The following is an 18,438-nucleotide window of genomic DNA, read 5'->3' on the forward strand; positions in this document are numbered from 1 at the left end:
GTTATTATTACCATGGTTTTTTATGGGAAAAAAGCCACACAGAGGAATTTACAAATTGGATGAACAGCCAAAATCATGATGTCTAAGGAATCCAAACGGAATAGATTTTAGTCGTCACCTCCGAAACCGCGGAAATAATGTACAGTAACAGAGGCTGTGTATGAAATGCAGAGGGCTGGCTGGTTCGGGAGATGGAGTCCATTTGGAGATGGGCCTTACGTTTTTTAGGTGTCATCTTCGTGCCGGTCCCATGAGATTGCCCTTCAATGTGAGAGAGTGACAGAAAATGTTAGTGTCTCTCCAAAGAAAGGCAGGGGAAAATATATATTTTTTCCTAGATATGGTTTTAGGAAAGAAAAAATATATTATGTTAGGAATTTTAACAAACGATACTAGAAACTGTCCGTTATTTTCCATTTTGTACTCCTCCCTTTCTTCCTAGCTACACAACCATTTTACCACACAAAGAACTTGTGCTGGAATAAAACTGATGGTCATAAAGATCCTGAAAGCTTGTCTGGTTTTTTCTCTGCCTCATGTACTCAGTGTTTGATGTACTACACAAATGTTGTGTGTGACATGCTTCAAAAGGTGTCTGATGTGCACTTCCCTTCACTTTAAGATGACACACTTAAACTTCTATTTGTGTTAATGTTCAAAAGTCCATACATTTTGATTGGAGACATTCTCTCACTGATATGTTGGAAATGTAGAGGGTGAATTACAGTATGTCACTGTCATAGAATGTGTGATATACTGGTGAGCTATTGAGAGCTGATTGATCTCATAGTATAGTACATAATGAAACATTATACTTTTTTTTTTTAAAGGCCCACCCCCGAATTTGAAAATATGGGGGGGAAAAACTGCAGCCCTCCCACTTGGGTTGCTATAAAGCTGAGCTAATTTCTTAATAAAGTGAGGTAAAAATAAAAATGTAACGCAACAGGAGCGCAACATTTGTCAATCATACATAATTAAAAACTTGTTTTTTAAGTGTCTTGGGGTCGTATGGGTAAACAAACCCCTGTTTTCCACACCTAAAACAGCACAAGAAATCCATATTGAATTGTGATTTACGGTGCTGTGAATGCTTCTGCCAGGTTTATTGTCATGCTAACTTCCTAATTTTCTATTGACTCGGGCACTGAATGTGACTCCGCCGGAGAGCGGTCTCCAGGTACAGTAATTCAAGCCTGTGTTTGCTTTGGCCTGTGCCCGTTGTCTAACAGTGGCGTCTGTCATTTGGCCACCGAGAGCCAATGGTTTACATTACAGATTCTCTTTCAGCTGTGAAACGGAGGTCGTGCTCAGTAGGAAGAAAACGCTTCGAAACGAGGTGGGAGGTATTACCTAAACTCGTCCAATAAGATAGATCTTCATTTTCTGTTCCAAAATGTTTTGCTACAGTGTGCCAGACTGAACACAGCCCATGTTCGAGGAAGTGAATCAATGTCACCATGTTTCCTCCTGGGGTGTAACCAGTGAGGTGAAACGTTACAGGACATTGCAGATAAACATGTCAGTGAGGGTGGCAGATTAGCGGCGGTTGGGGGAGCTGACACGATCTCCAATTCTGCATGACAGAATATCATACCTCTTCTACAAAATTAATTTATATCTGAACATTTTGTAGCATTATACCATTCTGAACAGACCCGTGCTTTTCGGGATATCTGTCACTGCAGATTTCTCTTGATCTTTATAGAATATGAGTCATAATACTCATAAAACCTAGCGGTCAAACAAGGAAATGGCTCCAATCGTTTTTCCACCATTCATTTTTCCCATAGGGGATTTTAGAAACACTTAAAATAAGGGCTGTGTTTTGTGTAAGCTTACCCTGGCGTGACGTTTTGATAACTGTGAGAATCTCTCTAGGACAAGGTGACGTTTATCAATATATTTGCCTGTATTTACCCCCCCCCCCCCACACACACAAAAAAAACACCAAAAAAAACAGCAACAACAAATTAAACACTAATTAGCTGTGAATGTGGCTATCATAAAGAACTACAAATGCCATGATGATCTGGATGAGGACTGCCAACTCGAGGCAAAGGTAAGAATCTCTGGATTAACTATCTAATGTTAGCTACATTTAGTAATGAATAAATTGGCTACATTTCTTTAAATGTACAATTCTGTGAACTGTCTTGTGCAAGTTTTAAATTGACACAATACCTGTTAGCAAAGGTGTCAGCTAGACATGACATGCAGGGATTTGTAGTCTTGCATGTCTACTTTGATGCTAATTAGCATTTTAAATCTGAGAGTAAATAAAGCCGAATATATTGACCTTGTATGAGAGAAATGTACATCACATTATCAAAATGTCTCGCCAGGGTAAGCCTACACAAAACACAGCCCTTATTTTAAGTGTTTCTAAAATTCCCTATGGGAAAAATGAATGGTGGAAAAACGATTGGAACCATTTCCCTGTTTGACCGCTAGGTTTTATGGCTATATAAGCCTACTGTTTGGCATAGGACTGAATTACTAAGATTGTTGCATTTATGTGTTGCCAGGTAGACATAAACCATTATGTGGTTAGGTCATGAATGACAAGCCTAACTGCCACTTGTTAAACTAAGCCACCTGACTGGCAGATGTAGTAAAATGATACATCGTGTATAGGATGATAAGCGGGGAACGAGAGAGGGCAGCCTGGTATGTCATCGCCATAGCAGCTGGAGTGATGGTGGAAGGGAGGAGGGGGGCTGATCTTGGGTCAGTTTTGCATTACCCCCACTAATGGTTAAGGTTAGAATTAGGGTAAGGGAAGCTTATCCTAGATCTGTACCTATAGGATCAACTTTACCCCGGAGCTGATGTAAATAACATCTTCATGCTTGTGTGACACTTTTGAATGTGGGTTAAAAGGGAAATAAAGGCCACTGTCTAACGGTCATCTCTGCCTCCCACTAGCACAGCAGACGGGCGGCTAGGGTGACACCGTGTACTAGCTAGCTTGATAGTTAGCGACACCATCAGCTAGTTAGCTAACACACGGCGTCGCCCCCGTCTGCTGTGTACCGGAGTCCTCCTTAGGACTAGCTGGCTAAGCTAGTACACAGTGTCCTTCGTTCCCGCCTGCCGAACACCAGCCCTCACCGTCGTTAGCGGAACTGTGGGAAAGCAGTGCCGACAGGTGGGTGCGAAGGACACCGTCTGGCGGTATACATTTAGCTAGCCACCGTTGTTGACCCCTCTCCTTCTGTGGGGGTTATTGGCGGCTGGCATCCAACATTATTGTACATTAACGCCACCTACTGTACTGGAGCGCCCCTGCCTCCCGCCTGTCCTAACTTAAAAATTGACCAATAGAAGTATAAAAAGGGGTTTCTGCATATGCAGGAATGCCCACATGCAGGAACGCCTCGAAATGCGTCCGCAAATGCACCCTTCTCTCTCCTCAGGGTACCATTTATCGGCTGCTCTGGTCTGGTTGATAAATGTTGTGGTTCGTGGCTGCTCCCTTTGAGTTCGCAAACACTAAAACTTGCCGCTGTGGCAGGGGAAGGCCAGGGTGACCTGCGAGGGGGACAGAAATAGCCATGAGGTTCCTGAGGGGTAGCAGGCATATATGAATGCTGCAGCCACCGGCTCCCCCAACCGCCGCTAATCTGCCACCCTCACTTAAATTACTTCTGTGTTTGACGCCCGGTGATGCCAGAGACCCACCAACTTCTCCATGAGGCACGTGTGCTATACATAAACACATACAGTACACAAACACATACACATTTAGACACATACACAGTCACACACATGCAGATACACACACAGACAGGCAGATACACACACACAAGATGAACAACAAATACTATAAAATAAATAAAATACTGAGCTATATTGTAGGCAACATTTTTTGGGGGGAAATATTATATTTCACACTAATACAATTGCTCAGAGAGAGATTTTGTTAAACAAGTCATGTTTTTTCTCAAAGAGGTAGGGGTCAAAATTATTGACACCCCTGTTTTCAGTGGTGGAAAAAGTACCCAATTGTCATACTTCAGTAAATGTAAAGATACCTTCATAGAAAATTACTCAAGTAAAAGTGAAAGTCACCCAGTAAAATACTACTTGAGTAAATGTCTAAAAGTATTTGTTTTAAAATATACTTAAGTATCAAAAGTAAATGTAATTGCTAAAATATACTTAAGTATCAAAAGTAAAAGTAAAAGTATAAATAATTTCAAATTCCTTATAGAAAGCAAACCAGACGGCATCATTTTCTTGTTTTTTAAATTTACGGATAGCCAGGGGCACGCTCCAACACTCAGACATAATTTACAAACAAAGCATGTGTTTAGTGAGTCTGCCAGATCAGAGGCAGTAGGGATAACCAGGGATGTTCTCTTGATAAGTGTGTGAATTAGGCAATTTTCCTGTCCCGCTAAGCATTCAAAATGTAACGAGTACTTTTGGGTGTCAGGGAAAATGTATGGAGTAAAAAGTACATAATTTTCTTTAGGAATGTAGTGAAGTAAAAGTAAAAGTTGTCAAAAATATAAATAGTAAAGTACAGATACCAAAAAATACTACTTAAGTAGTACTTTCAAGTATTTTTACTTAAGTACTTTACTCCACTGCCTGTTTTCAATACCTCACCTTGCCAGGATAACAGCACTGAGCCTTTTTCTAAAAGGTTTTATGAGTTGGAGAACACATTGGGAGGGATCTTAAACCATTCCTCCATACAGAAGAATCCTTCCAGATCCTTGATATCCTTTGTCTGCGCTTATGGACTGCCCTCCTCAATTCAAACCACAGGTTTTCAATGGGTTTTAGTCCGGAGACTGAGATGACTATTGCAAAATGGTTAAAGGGCCCCAGGACCAGGGGAAGCAAAATAGCCCCATAACATCAAAGATCCCTCACCATGTTTTACAGTAGGTATGGGGTTCTTTTCTGCTTATGCATTCTCATTTCGATGCCAAACCCACCACTGGTGTGTGTGGCCAAAGAGCTCTATTTTCATGTCATCCAACAAATGTAAACGCCTGGAGTTTGCTAAACAGCATTGGCACTTGGATTGGAACCGGTGCTTTGGTCAGATGACATGAAAATAGAGCTCTTTGGCCACGCACACCAGCGGTAGGTTTGGCGTCGAATTGAGAATGCAATCATTTCGGACCCCACTGTACACACAAGACCTGAGGATAGAGACACGTCTTGAGTGTCAGGGGAACTGCAAGACGGCATCCCCTGTGTCTCTCCCTCCCAGCTCCTGGTCCTCAGAGTGATGGGTGACACCTAGCGTGGCCTTCCAAGGGCCCCTAGCAGCCCCCGATGGTCTCTGTTGTTTTGGTTGTCAGCTTCACGCTCAGCACCCCACCACTCCTGGCTGGCTTACAGACAGAGGGTAACTGGTACCACAATATCCCCTCTGTAGGAAATTACCTTTGTGGTGACAGACTGACTGTTTCTCACCACACCACGAGCACTGCCGTGTCCTCCTGACGCGTGTGTCAGCAACTCGTGACGAGAGAGGCGAGTGACACAGGGGTAATTCGAACACGCCTGTCACCGCGGTAACCCCTAGAGGGACTCTGCAGAGGGCTTTGTTGATCACATGTCTCCGCTGAGGAGGATGGATAGCGTGTTTGCTGGATCTCAATTCCTGTTAGCCTCTCCTGTGTGCCTTTTTTTTTTTTTGTCATTTAGCAGACGCTCTTATCCAGAGCGACATACAGTTAGTGCATAAATTTTTTTCTTCTCCCCCCATACTGGCCCCCCGTGGGAATCTAACCCACAACCCTGGCGTTGCAAGCGCCATGCTCTACCAACTGAGCTACACGGGGCCCATGACAGGGCGCCATGGAAACAGCCCTAGTGTCAGTGACCTTTTTGGGACTAGTACGTGCACAGGCATAATTGGAATTAGATATTGTTGCTGCAAACTAGCCTCTCTACGTGGACCCCTGTTGTTCACAGAAAGCATCACAACAGGTAAGATGCTTGGTGATATGATGGCAATGATGAGATCATTTCACACTGACAAGTTCAGGGTCGTGTTCATTAGGCACCAAACAGAAAGAAATGGTCTGAAACAGGGAATGAATACCTGGACTTGTCAAATAAGAAACACTCATTTTTGTTCTCTATTGAAAAACATTTTGCCACAGTGTGCAGTAATGAATACGACCCAGGTAAAAGGCTATTGATATCCACGGGTGAAGTGTGATGTCTCTGTATCGAGTTTCAACCACACAGTAATTAAAACGCTCTGCAGATTTCATGGCTGCCTTTCATCTAGCCTTGCTGGCCCACTCAACCTTACACCCAGTCAATTGAATGGGAAGGATCATTTTCTAGTACAAACTGCAAACAACCTCCCTGGCAATGCAGGCAGTAAATCAATGAGTTGTTCTGTTGTGGGGTATCACCACTTTCTCTGTGATGAGGGCAGATCATAACGCTTGGTCACAGAATGTAGCCTTCGCTATGTGAGGTCAACTGCTAACAATTTCTAACACACTGCTCTCCTGACATTGATTTATGGTGCAGAGGGATATTCATATTCATCATTGCTCTGGGACAGACAGAGAACTCAGTCTGGCTGCCCAGTGTTGTCTCACAAGGACAAGCTAAGCAGCAGAAATTATTCAAGCCAATGAGCCAGGGGTAAAAACACCCAAGAGGGCTGTCTGTCTCTTGATGTCCACTGTGTGACATTTGTTGTTACAATCTTAAAGATGAAAATACTTGTATAGTTCACAAAAGTCATGGTGTTTTTTTTTTACACTGGATATTATAGGATTAGTCAATACATTGTTATTAGATTTGTGGCACCAGGCAGTTTTCTATTCTGTTCTGTTCTATTATGTTCTGTTTTGCTCTATTCTAACTTGCATAGATGGACAATGTGTACTTTGATAGAATAGTTATCAATGTGTGGCACCACTCGGCAATTACTTGTTGTTACTTGCAGGATAAAATAACAGTTTGCTTTTACTGCCACCTTGTGGTGAGATTATAACACACAGAGTAGTGTTATCAGTAAGGGAAGATTCCATATTTTAGATTTATACATTGGGTTCTGTGATGTTTTTTTAAATTACATGAGTACATGCATATCAATTTATTTCCCTCGCAATCATAATAGTACGTTTCCATCGGAAAAGAGTCCTCCTCTTTAAACACCCACGCCAAATCTTGCGGCTTTCAGATGCTTAGCAACCTGCATGTTGTATCTTAATTACAGCCAATCAGAATATTCTATATGTTGTAGGCGGACCAATCACATCGAATAATTCAGGCACCAATTTGAAACCAGCGACCGCGGTCCTTGTTTACTTTTCGTCATCAACACGAAACACTGTAACTTATAAATAAGTGATCGAAGAGATATAGCCAGCAATTACATTTAAAGAAAGAAGACGTCCATAATATTTGCCATTGCGAGAGTAGTTACGTTTTTGCTCTCCTTCGCTGAACACCTGCAAATAGCTACTGTCAGTACGTTAGCTAACGTTAAAGTAAACTACAGTAGCTACCTTAGATTGCAACCTTTGCATTTAGCTAGTAGCTAGCTTCGCCAAAATGCCATCTCGTGTTGACGATTATGAGGTGTTGTATACCATAGGATCAGGGTCTTATGGCAAATGTCAGAAAATACGGAGAAAATATGATGGGAAGGTAAGCGTTTTGCTTTTTACAGCGTTTACTGTACCTAGCTAGCTAGAAGCTAGCAAATGTAACTTAGCTACCTGTGCTACAGTAACGTTTGCTAATGTGATCGACCAAATATATGGTTCGACTTAGTGTAGCTAACGTTATGCTTACTAGCTAATATTAGCTAGCTAGTTAACGTTAGTCAACATGGCCACTAGCTTAGTAAACTCAACTCCATTGAGTTCACTAAGTAAACCACTTGGCCAGGCAGGTAACCCGTGCCCACACGAGACGTTTGCCTCTTGGCTCTTGAGCCAAAAGGGGTTCCAAAATTGACAGAAATACTGTCCAGAAATGACCTCATTAAACAGAAAGGGGAACACCAGACCTCCCAATATCTATGAGCAAAACTAAAGCATAAGCTATGGTGTTTACCTAAAACTGAGGATTTGGTGTCATATAGCCAACGTTACATATGTGAACAATACAGCTAACATTTAAGACAGCATTTGATGTAAAACAAGTAGCTAGTTGGTTAGTAGCTAGCAAATAAACATCTACATTGAAGGCTTTCTTTAAAGTATGTTCCCCACATCAAGCATTTGCTTCCATGCATTTCCTGTGAAACCTTAGAAATGAAATAACATTTGGCCAATCAATAAATGCTTAGTTTTGTGGTGTCTGGGTTAAATCATAGATTCTAGTTTGGAAGGAGCTGGACTATGGCACTATGGCTGAGAGCGAGAAGCATATGCTGGTGTCCGAGGTCAACCTCCTGCGTGAGCTGAAGCATCCAAACATTGTGAGATATTATGACCGCATCATAGACCGGACCAACACCACACTGTACATCGTTATGGAGCACTGTGAAGGCGGCGACCTCTCCAGCCTCATCACCACATGCATCAAAGACAGGTATTTGTGTTTTGTGCTGTCGTGTTTACCTTGGTTTCATTGTCCATCATGTATACAGTGCATTCGGAAAGTATTCAGACCTCTTCCCTTTTTACACATTTTGTTAAGTTACAGCCTTATTCTAAAATGTATTACATGTTTTCATCAATCTACACACAATACCCCATAATGACAAAGCAAAAACAGGTTTTTAGATTTTTTTGCAAGTATAAAAAATAAACGGAAATAACATATTTACATAAGTATTCAGACCCTTTCCTATGAGACTTGAAACTGAGCTCAGGTACATCCTGTTTCCATTGATCATCCTTGAGATGTTTCTACAACTTGATTGGTGGTCAAATTCAACTGATTAGACATGATTTGGAAAGGCACACACCTGTCTATATATAAGGTCCCACAGTTGACAGGGCATGTCAGAGTAAAAACCAAGCCATGATGTTGACAGGATTGTGACGAGGCACAGATCTGGGGAAGGGTACCAAAAAATGTCTGCAGCATTGAAGGTCCCCAAGAACACAGTGGCCTCCATCATTCTTAAATGGAAGAACTTTGGAACCACCAAGACTCTTCCTAGAGCTGGCCGCCCGGCCAAACTGAGCAATCGGCAGAGAAAGGCCTTGGTCAGGGAGGTGACCAAGAACCCGATGGTCACTCTGACAGAGCTCCAGAGTTCCTCTGTGGAGATGGGAGAAGCTTCCAGAAGCACAACAATCTCTGCAGCACTCCACCAATCAAGCCTTTATGGTAGAGTGGCCAGACGGAAGCCACTCCTCAGTAAAAGGCACATGACAGCACTCTTGGAGTTAGCCAAAAGGCACCTAAGGACTCTCAGATGAAGAGAAACAAGATTTTCTGGTCTGATGAAACCAAGATTGAACTCTTTGGCCTGAATGCCAAGCGTCACTTCTGGAGGAAACCTGGCACCATCCCTACGGTGAAGGATGGTGGTGGCAGCATCATGCTGTGGAGATGTCTTTCAGCGGCAGGGACTGGGTAACTTGTCAGGATCGAGGGAAAGATGGAGCAAAGTACAGAGAGATCCTTGATAAAAACCTGCTCCAGAGCGCTCAGTACCTCAGACTGGTGCGAAGGTTCACCTTCCAACAGGACAACGACCCTAAGCACACAGCCAAGACAACGCAGGAGTGGCTTCGGGACAAGTCTCTGAATGTCCTTGAGTGGCCCAGCCAGAGCCCGGACTTGAACCTGATCGAACATCTCTGGAGAGACCTGAAAATAGCTGTGCAGCGACGCTCCCCATCCAACCTGACAGAGCTTAAGAGGATCTACAGAGAAGAATGGGAACAACTCCCCTAATACAGGTGTGCCAAGCTTGTAGCGTCATACCCAAGAAGACTCAAGGTTGTTATTGCTGTCAAAGGTGCTTCAACAAAGTACTGAGTAAAGGGTCTGAATACTTAAGTAAATGTAATATTTCAGTTTTGTATTTTTAATAAATGTGCAATTGATGAGGGGAAAAACTTTTAATCCATTTTAGAATAAGGCTGTAATGTAACAAAATGTGGAAAAAGTCAAGGGGTCTGAATAATTTCCAAATGCACTGTACATATCTCCAATGGCCATCCCACTCTGACACCTAGGTGGCGAACGGCGACAACCCACCCTTTGTGGGTGTTGAACACTGGCCTCCCAGCCTGTAGGCAAACTGAGGGTTGGCATGACTCAAATTAATAATACTAATTGCAAATATGGTGTACATTTGGCATGTTCAACGTAACAGTATTGGTTGATAACTCTGTGCATGTTGTGTTCCTGGTGGCCAGGCGTTACTTGGAGGAGGAGTTCATCATGCGAGTCATGGCACAGCTCACTCTTGCACTGAAGGAGTGCCATCGCCGGAGCGATGGTGGAGCCACAGTGCTGCACAGAGATCTCAAGCCCGCCAATATCTTCCTGGATGTCAAGCAGAATGTCAAGCTCGGCGACTTTGGTCTCGCAAGAATCCTGAACCATGACACCAGTTTCGCTAAGACTTTCGTCGGAACCCCTTACTACATGTCGCCTGTGAGTCAATAGCAAAAGCAAAGGCCATCATACAATTGGGAATCCTATGATTATGGTTTTCAAAGTAAAACATTTTTTTCATGATGTAGCGTTTGGAGAGAGACTCTGGTTTTCTTTCTTTTTTTACACATATTTATTGGATTTGGGTAAAACTATTTGAATTCAATCACTTTTTGACAGCACCCCTTTTGATTTGAACAAAACCTTCCATACTTTTTGGACCTGAATGACAAAACATTCAAGAGATAAAGGTGCTCTATTTTGCAGACCCCACCATACAATGATACACCATGTCTTCATCACTGGAAAAGATACACGGTTGAGATTGATATCATTTAAAAGCTTACAAACAGGGCTGTTGTGCCCGTCATCGGTTGAGACACAACATGCTCTTCAATACAGGGTGGGTGTCATGTTTTGGCTGATAAATGTACTAAAATGGGAATATAATTCAAATGTTGACTTTCAAATGGTACCACAAAGATTGTTGGAGGTCCACATGGAGAATATTGACTTGAATGGGAATATGTTGTTTTAAATTACACTTTCAATCTTCCATAGGAAATCACAGAAATATAGATGATAGAATAATCATGACCATTTAAGTTGACATTCGATGGTGGGTGGACCGACGGCCACCTTTGTGGTAGTAATTAGAAGTTAAAATGTCAGTACATTTTTAATTTCAATGGTGTACCAGCTAAATTGCAGTGGTCTGAAGGGATAGGTCGATTCTATGAATTCTATTTCTATGATTGAAATGACACCCACCCTGTATTCAAGCGCATGTTGTCTCAACCGATGACGTGCACAACAAAAATACCTCAGATGATGTTAAGTAGGGTCTATGCTACAACATATGCTAATAGGATTTTTTTTGTTTACTAGTTGGTAGATAATTGACACTAAAGGTTAACATTTTTTCATAATTTTTATTCCCCCATTTTTTTCAAAGAAGCCCTGTTTGTAAGCATTTAAATGATATCAAACTCAATCGTTTATCTTTTCCAGTGATGAAGAGATGGTGTCTCATGGTATGGAAGAGTATGCAAAATGAGGCAATTTTGAGCACATATCTCCTGAATGTTTTGGGATTGAGGTCCAAAAAAATCACTTTCTGACCACTTCTTCCATGGACAAACATGAATGGAAAGTTTTGTTTAAATCAAAAGGGATGCTGTCAAAAAGTGATACAATTCATATGGATTTGCCCATTTTCAAAAAGGCCAATCAACATAATTGGTACAGAAAAAGAAACACATTTCAACACCCCCCTCCCTCCCACCCCATACTCAAGTTTTCTAATCAATCTGTCCATGTGTGGACAATTTTCATATTTTACAGGAACAAATTAATCGCATGTCCTACAACGAGAAATCGGATATCTGGTCCCTGGGGTGCTTGTCGTATGAACTCTGTGCCTTATCGTAAGTTACCTTACCTGTCATCTATATTCTTACTAAATATCCCTCAGTCAAATCAAATCACATTTTATTGGCCACATGCGCCGAATACAACAGGTGTAGACATTACGGTGAAATGCTTACTTACAGCCCTTAACCAACAATGCATTAATTTTTTTATAAAAAAATTCAAATAAAACAACAACAAAAAAGTGTTGAGAAAAAAAGAGCAGAAGTAAAATAATATAACAGTAGGGAGGCTATATACAGGGGGGTACCGGTGCAGAGTCAATGTGCGGGGGCACCGGCTAGTTGAGGTCTGACACGTTTCTTCCATCTAGGCCTCCTTTCACAGCTTATAACCAAAAAGAGCTGGCAGAGAAGATCCGAGAGGGGACGTTCAGGAGGATCCCCTACCGGTACTCAGAGGAGCTGAACACACTCCTGTCCAGAATGCTCCATTTAAAGGTTTGGAATATGTTTCACAGCACAGAAAATCTCCATCTAAAGTTCAAGTCATCTTGTGAGCAACTCCTCACTGCTGCATACCTGTTGAGGAGATGATTATTTGTCTCCATCTCCAAGCACATAATTATGCTCAATATACAACTTCAATGTCATGAGATTTTAATCCCTCCCGCCCACCATTCTACTCTAACTGCCAGTTTGTTTTGTTGATTTGACTGTTGTTGTGCCTCGTTGCCAGGACTACCTGAGGCCCTCTGTGGAGTCCATTCTCCAGAGCAGCTTATTGGTGGACGTGGTCGCCGATGAGCAGAGGAGGATGCAGGCGCGCAACTGGAGGAGGTCGGACGATCCAGAGAAGCCAAAGCCAGCCGAGTCTTCAACCTCCCCGGCCGCCGCGGCGCTGAGGCTGAAGGAGCAAGCGCTGCGGGAGAGGGAGAAGGCCCTAAAGGAGCGTGAGGAGAGGCTGGAGCGTGAGTGTTTACCCTTATCAGGATTAAGCTTAATTCTGTTCTTAATTCACATTTCTAATCACTTAAGTTGACTGAATTGAAAACTGATTCAACCCCAACCCTGGTTTCTATAATGTCCTAGTCACAGATGAGACCTCTGGTGTTGAAACAAGCTTTTTTTTATTTTTTATTATCAGTGTTGCTTGGTGAGGACTGCTGAAATGTCTATAATGACTGTTGTTTGTAGTCAATGTGTCACTGGCTATGCTACTGAGGACACAGACTGAATAGTTTTGTAATCTGTGGAATGTTGATGTAACTCTGGTGAATGTGTTTTGTATTCCTCCTACAGAGCGGGAGCAGGAGCTTTGTGTTCGTGAGAGAATATCGAATGAGAACCTTGCCAGGTAAAACAAAGCTCCCTTGGATCGCTTTACTTGAAATGCAGCAAACTGCTGTTTTTAATGTCACGTTTGACTAAATGCTAGGGCTTTAATCCTCCTCCAAGTTGTGTTAATTCTACCTTTGCTTCCCGCTTTGGTGTCATAATCGCATTCCTTGCTATAAAACTGCAAGATGGTTGGCTATAATCTATTTTGACTCCCAACAATGTTTTCTTTTGATTTCAGAGCGGAGAGTTTGTTAAAGAGCTACAATCTGGTAAAACAGCAGAAGGCCCTGCCACCACTCTATTCCAATGACATAGGTATGGGAGTCAAGCGAAAAAACAGGAAAAGGGAGGATACGTGATTTTCTTCTTTATTGAAGTTGAACAATATGATATAGGGTAACCATGTTTTCAGATGACATAAAAGGGGAGGGAACACATTTAGGTCACTTTAAGACACCTGTGTTTTTATCTGGGCAAATTATGAACTTCAGAATTATTTTGGTAGACTGACTAATCACTGAGGCAATCCTACATATTACGGAAGGGTATTTTATCTGCAAATAATGTAGCGTTCAATAAAACCTTTTCAACATGTGTAACTCTGCCATCTTGGCCCCTTAGATGTGGGTGAGGAGAACATCTCCCCTGGAAAGAAGGTCAGTTTTGCCGGAGACAGCAAAGAGAACCAAAGGCCCGATCAGAAGCAGAGTGAGAAGAGCCAGGAGCTAGGGCTGAAGAGGAGGCTGCAGGCAGCCAACCTGCGGGCCCAGGCCCTGGAGGAGGTGGAGAGGAACTACCAGCTCAAGAGCAGGCAGATCCTAGGCATCCGCTAGCGCCAGGAGAGCCTGCTGTTGAGGGCCTGATTATCAGGGTCATATGAATGGAGGTCTGAGGTGTTTCCCAGAAGCTACTGGTCTTTGCTCAGTCTTTCTGACTAATAGAGAGTTTTAGAGCTACTGAATGCTAGTGGTCATATCCTTTAGGGAAAATATGTAGCTTTAATTTATTTGTATCGTAGTGAGTGATTTGTACTGTGGGGAAGTTGCAAAAATATTGGATACCAAATATGTTTTTTTTGTGGTGTGTTTTTTCCACCTCGACATTTCAAATGTGTCGTTGTTAGACAGAATTGCACTGAAGTTATGATGCTTTGTACATAAAGTTGCATGAAAAATATATTTGAAGGGCTACGTTAGTACAGTGTGCAGAGATGTATGAATGGGCGTACACTCCCACATACACTGCTGGAAATATGTAAATGTTTTGCAAATATGAGTTTAGGAATTGGGAAGGGTTGGCAAATGTTGAGGCCATTGTTTTCTGTTAAAAATAGACATGGGTTCTGTGGAATTGTGCTCTCATTGACTGTTGTCCTTTGTGCTTTATTGTTCCTTTGCCCTTGAATTGTCTCCTATTATTAATCTCAAATGGGAATCATGTTATTATTTTGGTTAGGCCTACATGATGAAGTTCAGCTCTTGGTACACGTTTCTAAACTTTTCATTTTGTTTTGTCAGCATAGAAATGTGACTATGTAAATTATTTTGGAATATAACGTAGTGTGAGTGTCCTCTTGTAAAGGCAGCTATGTAATCAGAGCGATTACTGTCGAATAATGTACATTCTCTTTTTTTCAAGATGAAAGGTTTATGTTACATGCATTGATCTCATTCTTGCCTAGTACGGTTTATCTGTTGATTGAGTACGGTTGCATGCACACAATAATGCCATTATTGTTGATAGTCAGATTGATATAATAGTTCGATTAAAACGTTTACATGCTTTGCAAGAATTACGATTTCCCTAATAATCCTGTTTACATTGACACATCTGAAATCAGGCTACCAGATGGCACTCTGATAAATGCAGAACATGTCAATCAAAATAAACGATCTAACATATCGATCGTGTTATTTTTGGGAAGCTTATATGATTCTGAGTTCGGACATATAAAATGTGTATGTGAAAACTACTTCTAAAACGCATATATTCAGTTGTTCCGAACTCACTTCACCCGTGCTAAAGAGGGAGGCTCGCTCGGGTGGTGCTAGCACATGCGGAGATCAAATGCACAGCTGGAACGCCGATTAAGGTGTTTATGTGTCCTAATAATTCGCTCTAGCCAACAGCTAGCAGATACAGTGCGGGTAGGCTACCTACATTATGAGATGAATATGGATAAGAGCGATATTATTTGAATTTGTCAAACTGCAGCCAAGCATCGATCATCATGTAACCAGAATAAGACCCTCGATATTTATTGGAAAGGAGCATCAAGCTCATTACTTCGCACATTCACCACCCTGTGAATGTAACAGTGTTGCTTCCGTCCCTCTCCTCGCCCGAAACTGGGTTTGAACCAGGGACCCAATGCACACATCGACAACAGTCACCCTCGAAGCATCAGAGCAAGGGAAACAACTACTTCAAGGTCTCAGAGCGAGTGACGTTACCGATTGAAACGCTGCTAGCGCGCACCGCTAACTAGCTAGCCATTTCACACCGGTTACATGAAGTTCATAACTAATTTAATCTGTAGCCAAATACAGGGTTTCCCAAACTCGGTGCTGGGGCCCCCACACAGGTGATTCAAATAAAGCTTTGATTATTTGAATCCACTGTATAGTGCTAGAGCAAAAACCAAAACATGCACCATGTCTACCGAACAAATTGTCGGCATTTATAAAATTGTTCCAGCATTTCATGTTTCCATCAGCCCGGTCGTGACTTTTTTCATGCATCAGGTAATTCATCAGCATGAAACGGTTAGATGGAAATGTGGTTACTGGTGGGAAAATGTGTATATTTTCTTTATGGGGATTTTAGAATATTCGCATGAAAATCTGTCGCCAATTGGATGGAAACCTAGCTATTGATAGACACTATATATACAAAAGTATGTGGACACCCCTTCAAATCCACACCCGTTGGTGACAGCTGTATAAAATCGAGCACAGCCATGCAATCTACATCGACAAACATTGGCAGTAGAATGGCCTTACTGAGCTCAGTGGCTTTCAACGTGGCACTGTCATAGGATGCCACCTTTCCAACAAGTCAGTTTGTCAAATTTCTGCCCTAGAGATTCCCCAGTCAACTGTAAGTGATGTTATTGTAAAGTGGAAACGTCTAGGAGCAACAATTGCTCAGCCGATAAGTGGTAAACCACACAAACTCACAGAACGGGAGTGCCGAGTGCTGTAGCACATAAAAATCGTCTGTCTTCGGTTGCAACACTCACTACTGATTTCCAAACTGCCTCTGGAAGCAACGTCAGCACAAGAACTGTTCGTCGGGAGCTTCATGAAATGGGTTTCGAGCAGGTGTCCACATACTTTTGGTAATCTAGTGCACTCTAGATGTAAAGGGTTGTAGTAATCAGTATCTCCCACAAGAGGTAATCATTTATCATCTTCCCTTCATATTGGAATGGTTGAAATATCGTTCGAAAGTGGCTGGAGAAATCTGCAGGTGAAGAACCTCCTAAATGAATCCTGTATGGAACGCCATTTGGGTCTGCGTGTCAAAAAAGATACATGTCAAATAAGCTTTTAATTTCACACGTCAAATAACAAAATTATATTATAGAATGTTGTGTGTGCTGAATTTGCACTTTGTGTTTACAATACCGCGTTGGTAATAAGGCATTATTTGTTCGACCGAATGGGAAAACGTCTGTGTGATCATTTGAAATAAGAGCAGGATCAAAAATGTTTGCAAATATCTTTGATACAGATGTTATTAGAAACTTTAGCTTGGTACCATCCTAGGCCAACTGCGTATGGAACGCCGTTTGGGTCTTTGCGTGTCAAAAACGATACTGTCAAATAACAGTATTTGACGCATCAAAGAAGCTTTTTATTTGACAGGTCAAATAACACAACTCTATTATAGAATGTTGTGTGTGCTGAATTTGCACGTGCAAGCCAAGCTCCACCACTACGATCAGTAGCACTGTCAAAGCTGTACAACAAATAAAAGTCTGCAAACAAGCACACACCGGGTACGAACGATGTGTTTACAATACCGCGTTGGCGTTATTTGTTCGATCGAATGGGAAAACGTCTGTGTGAGCATTTTAAATAAGATCAGGTTCAAAAATGTTTGTAAATATCTTTGACACAGATGTTATTAGCAACTTCTGCGGTAGTTAGCTAGCTTTAGCTTGGTAACGTTACCTAGCTAGCACCAATGCAACCAGCCAGAAAACAATGACCAGTAGAAACTGCAGTCATTTTCAATATTCTTAGCAATGATTTAGGAATCCATGTGAGTAAGTATTAGCTTGTTGTTGAACTTCAGTTCATGAAAATAACTAGCTAGCTACGTAACCCTGTTGCCCAAAGCTAACGTTATAAGCAGCCAGCTCCCTTCATCTGGCTAGTGAGGCTTGACCAGCCTGGGTTATGTGTTGTGAAGCTAGCCATAATAAAGGTTATCAACAATAGTGGAATTTGCGGTTGGCCTTCAGAATAAAAGTCCCTATTTGAAAGTGGCGCAGGCTGTTAAAATTGGTGGACTCGTGCCATATTTAGACTAGATAATGTTAAACAAGGTTGGAGTGTTGTAATGTGGAGCAATGACATTGGGTATCAGTCTACTCTGTGACACCCACAGAACACAACTGTGAAGAGTTTACGCTAATATTAGCGTCGTAGCTCTTATCAGGGACTTTGACTGTGGGAAATCACCTCCCCAGTCAGCCTATTGTGCGTACTGACAATCAAATTGCACTGTACAGCCTTACCTAAGGATTGGGGATCAAGGAAATGGGGTATCAGTCTATTCAGTACCCAAGTGCTTTTTTCCCCAAAGTCCTCCTCAGAGTTATCAGACTCCAAAACATCCACGTTGTATTGTTTTTCCTCTGGATTGTGTTCAATACACATAGTAGGTTGACTGGTACAATAAATGTGGCTCAATTCTGTGGTTTCAGAGTCCCGCAATAAGAGCTACGATGCTAATGTTCTCTGGGTGTCAATGAGTAGACTGATACCCCATGTCATTGATCCACAATCCATAAGTAAGACTGTACAGTGAAATAAGTATGCCCCCAATGCAATTCTAAAGTGTAATACATCCAGTGTGATTTCAACTAGATTTTTGTCAAATTAACAAATATTGTCTTTTGTTGAATTTATATAACAACATTCCAAGCTCG

General features: G+C 41.9%; 1 protein-coding gene across 1 annotated transcript; it reads left to right on the forward strand.

Annotated features, from left to right (window-relative positions):
• The first annotated feature begins 7,265 nt into the window (after positions 1-7,265).
• Positions 7,266-15,177, forward strand: LOC311107034 (serine/threonine-protein kinase Nek2-like). The gene is made up of 9 exons (XM_084149488.1): positions 7,266-7,647; positions 8,321-8,538; positions 10,326-10,566; positions 11,911-11,993; positions 12,311-12,437; positions 12,676-12,907; positions 13,239-13,293; positions 13,516-13,592; positions 13,899-15,177. The coding sequence occupies exons 1-9, from the start codon at positions 7,552-7,554 to the stop codon at positions 14,108-14,110; spliced, it is 1,341 nt and encodes a 446-aa protein (XP_084005614.1). The 5' UTR covers positions 7,266-7,551; the 3' UTR covers positions 14,111-15,177.
• Positions 15,178-18,438: the final 3,261 nt, after the last annotated feature.

Source organism: Coregonus lavaretus (assembly GCF_964263955.1).
Source record: "Coregonus lavaretus genome assembly, chromosome: 31".
Lineage (NCBI taxonomy): Eukaryota > Metazoa > Chordata > Actinopteri > Salmoniformes > Salmonidae > Coregonus > Coregonus lavaretus.

Excerpts from the sequence above, each read along its gene's own strand:
- LOC311107034 (XM_084149488.1), top strand. The coding sequence starts at position 7,552 with ATGCCATCTCGTGTTGACGATTATGAGGTGTTGTATACCATAGGATCA. Across the intron at positions 11,994-12,310 it reads TATGAACTCTGTGCCTTATC|GCCTCCTTTCACAGCTTATA; the intron begins GTAAGTTACCTT and ends TCTTCCATCTAG. Across the intron at positions 12,438-12,675 it reads CCAGAATGCTCCATTTAAAG|GACTACCTGAGGCCCTCTGT; the intron begins GTTTGGAATATG and ends CCTCGTTGCCAG.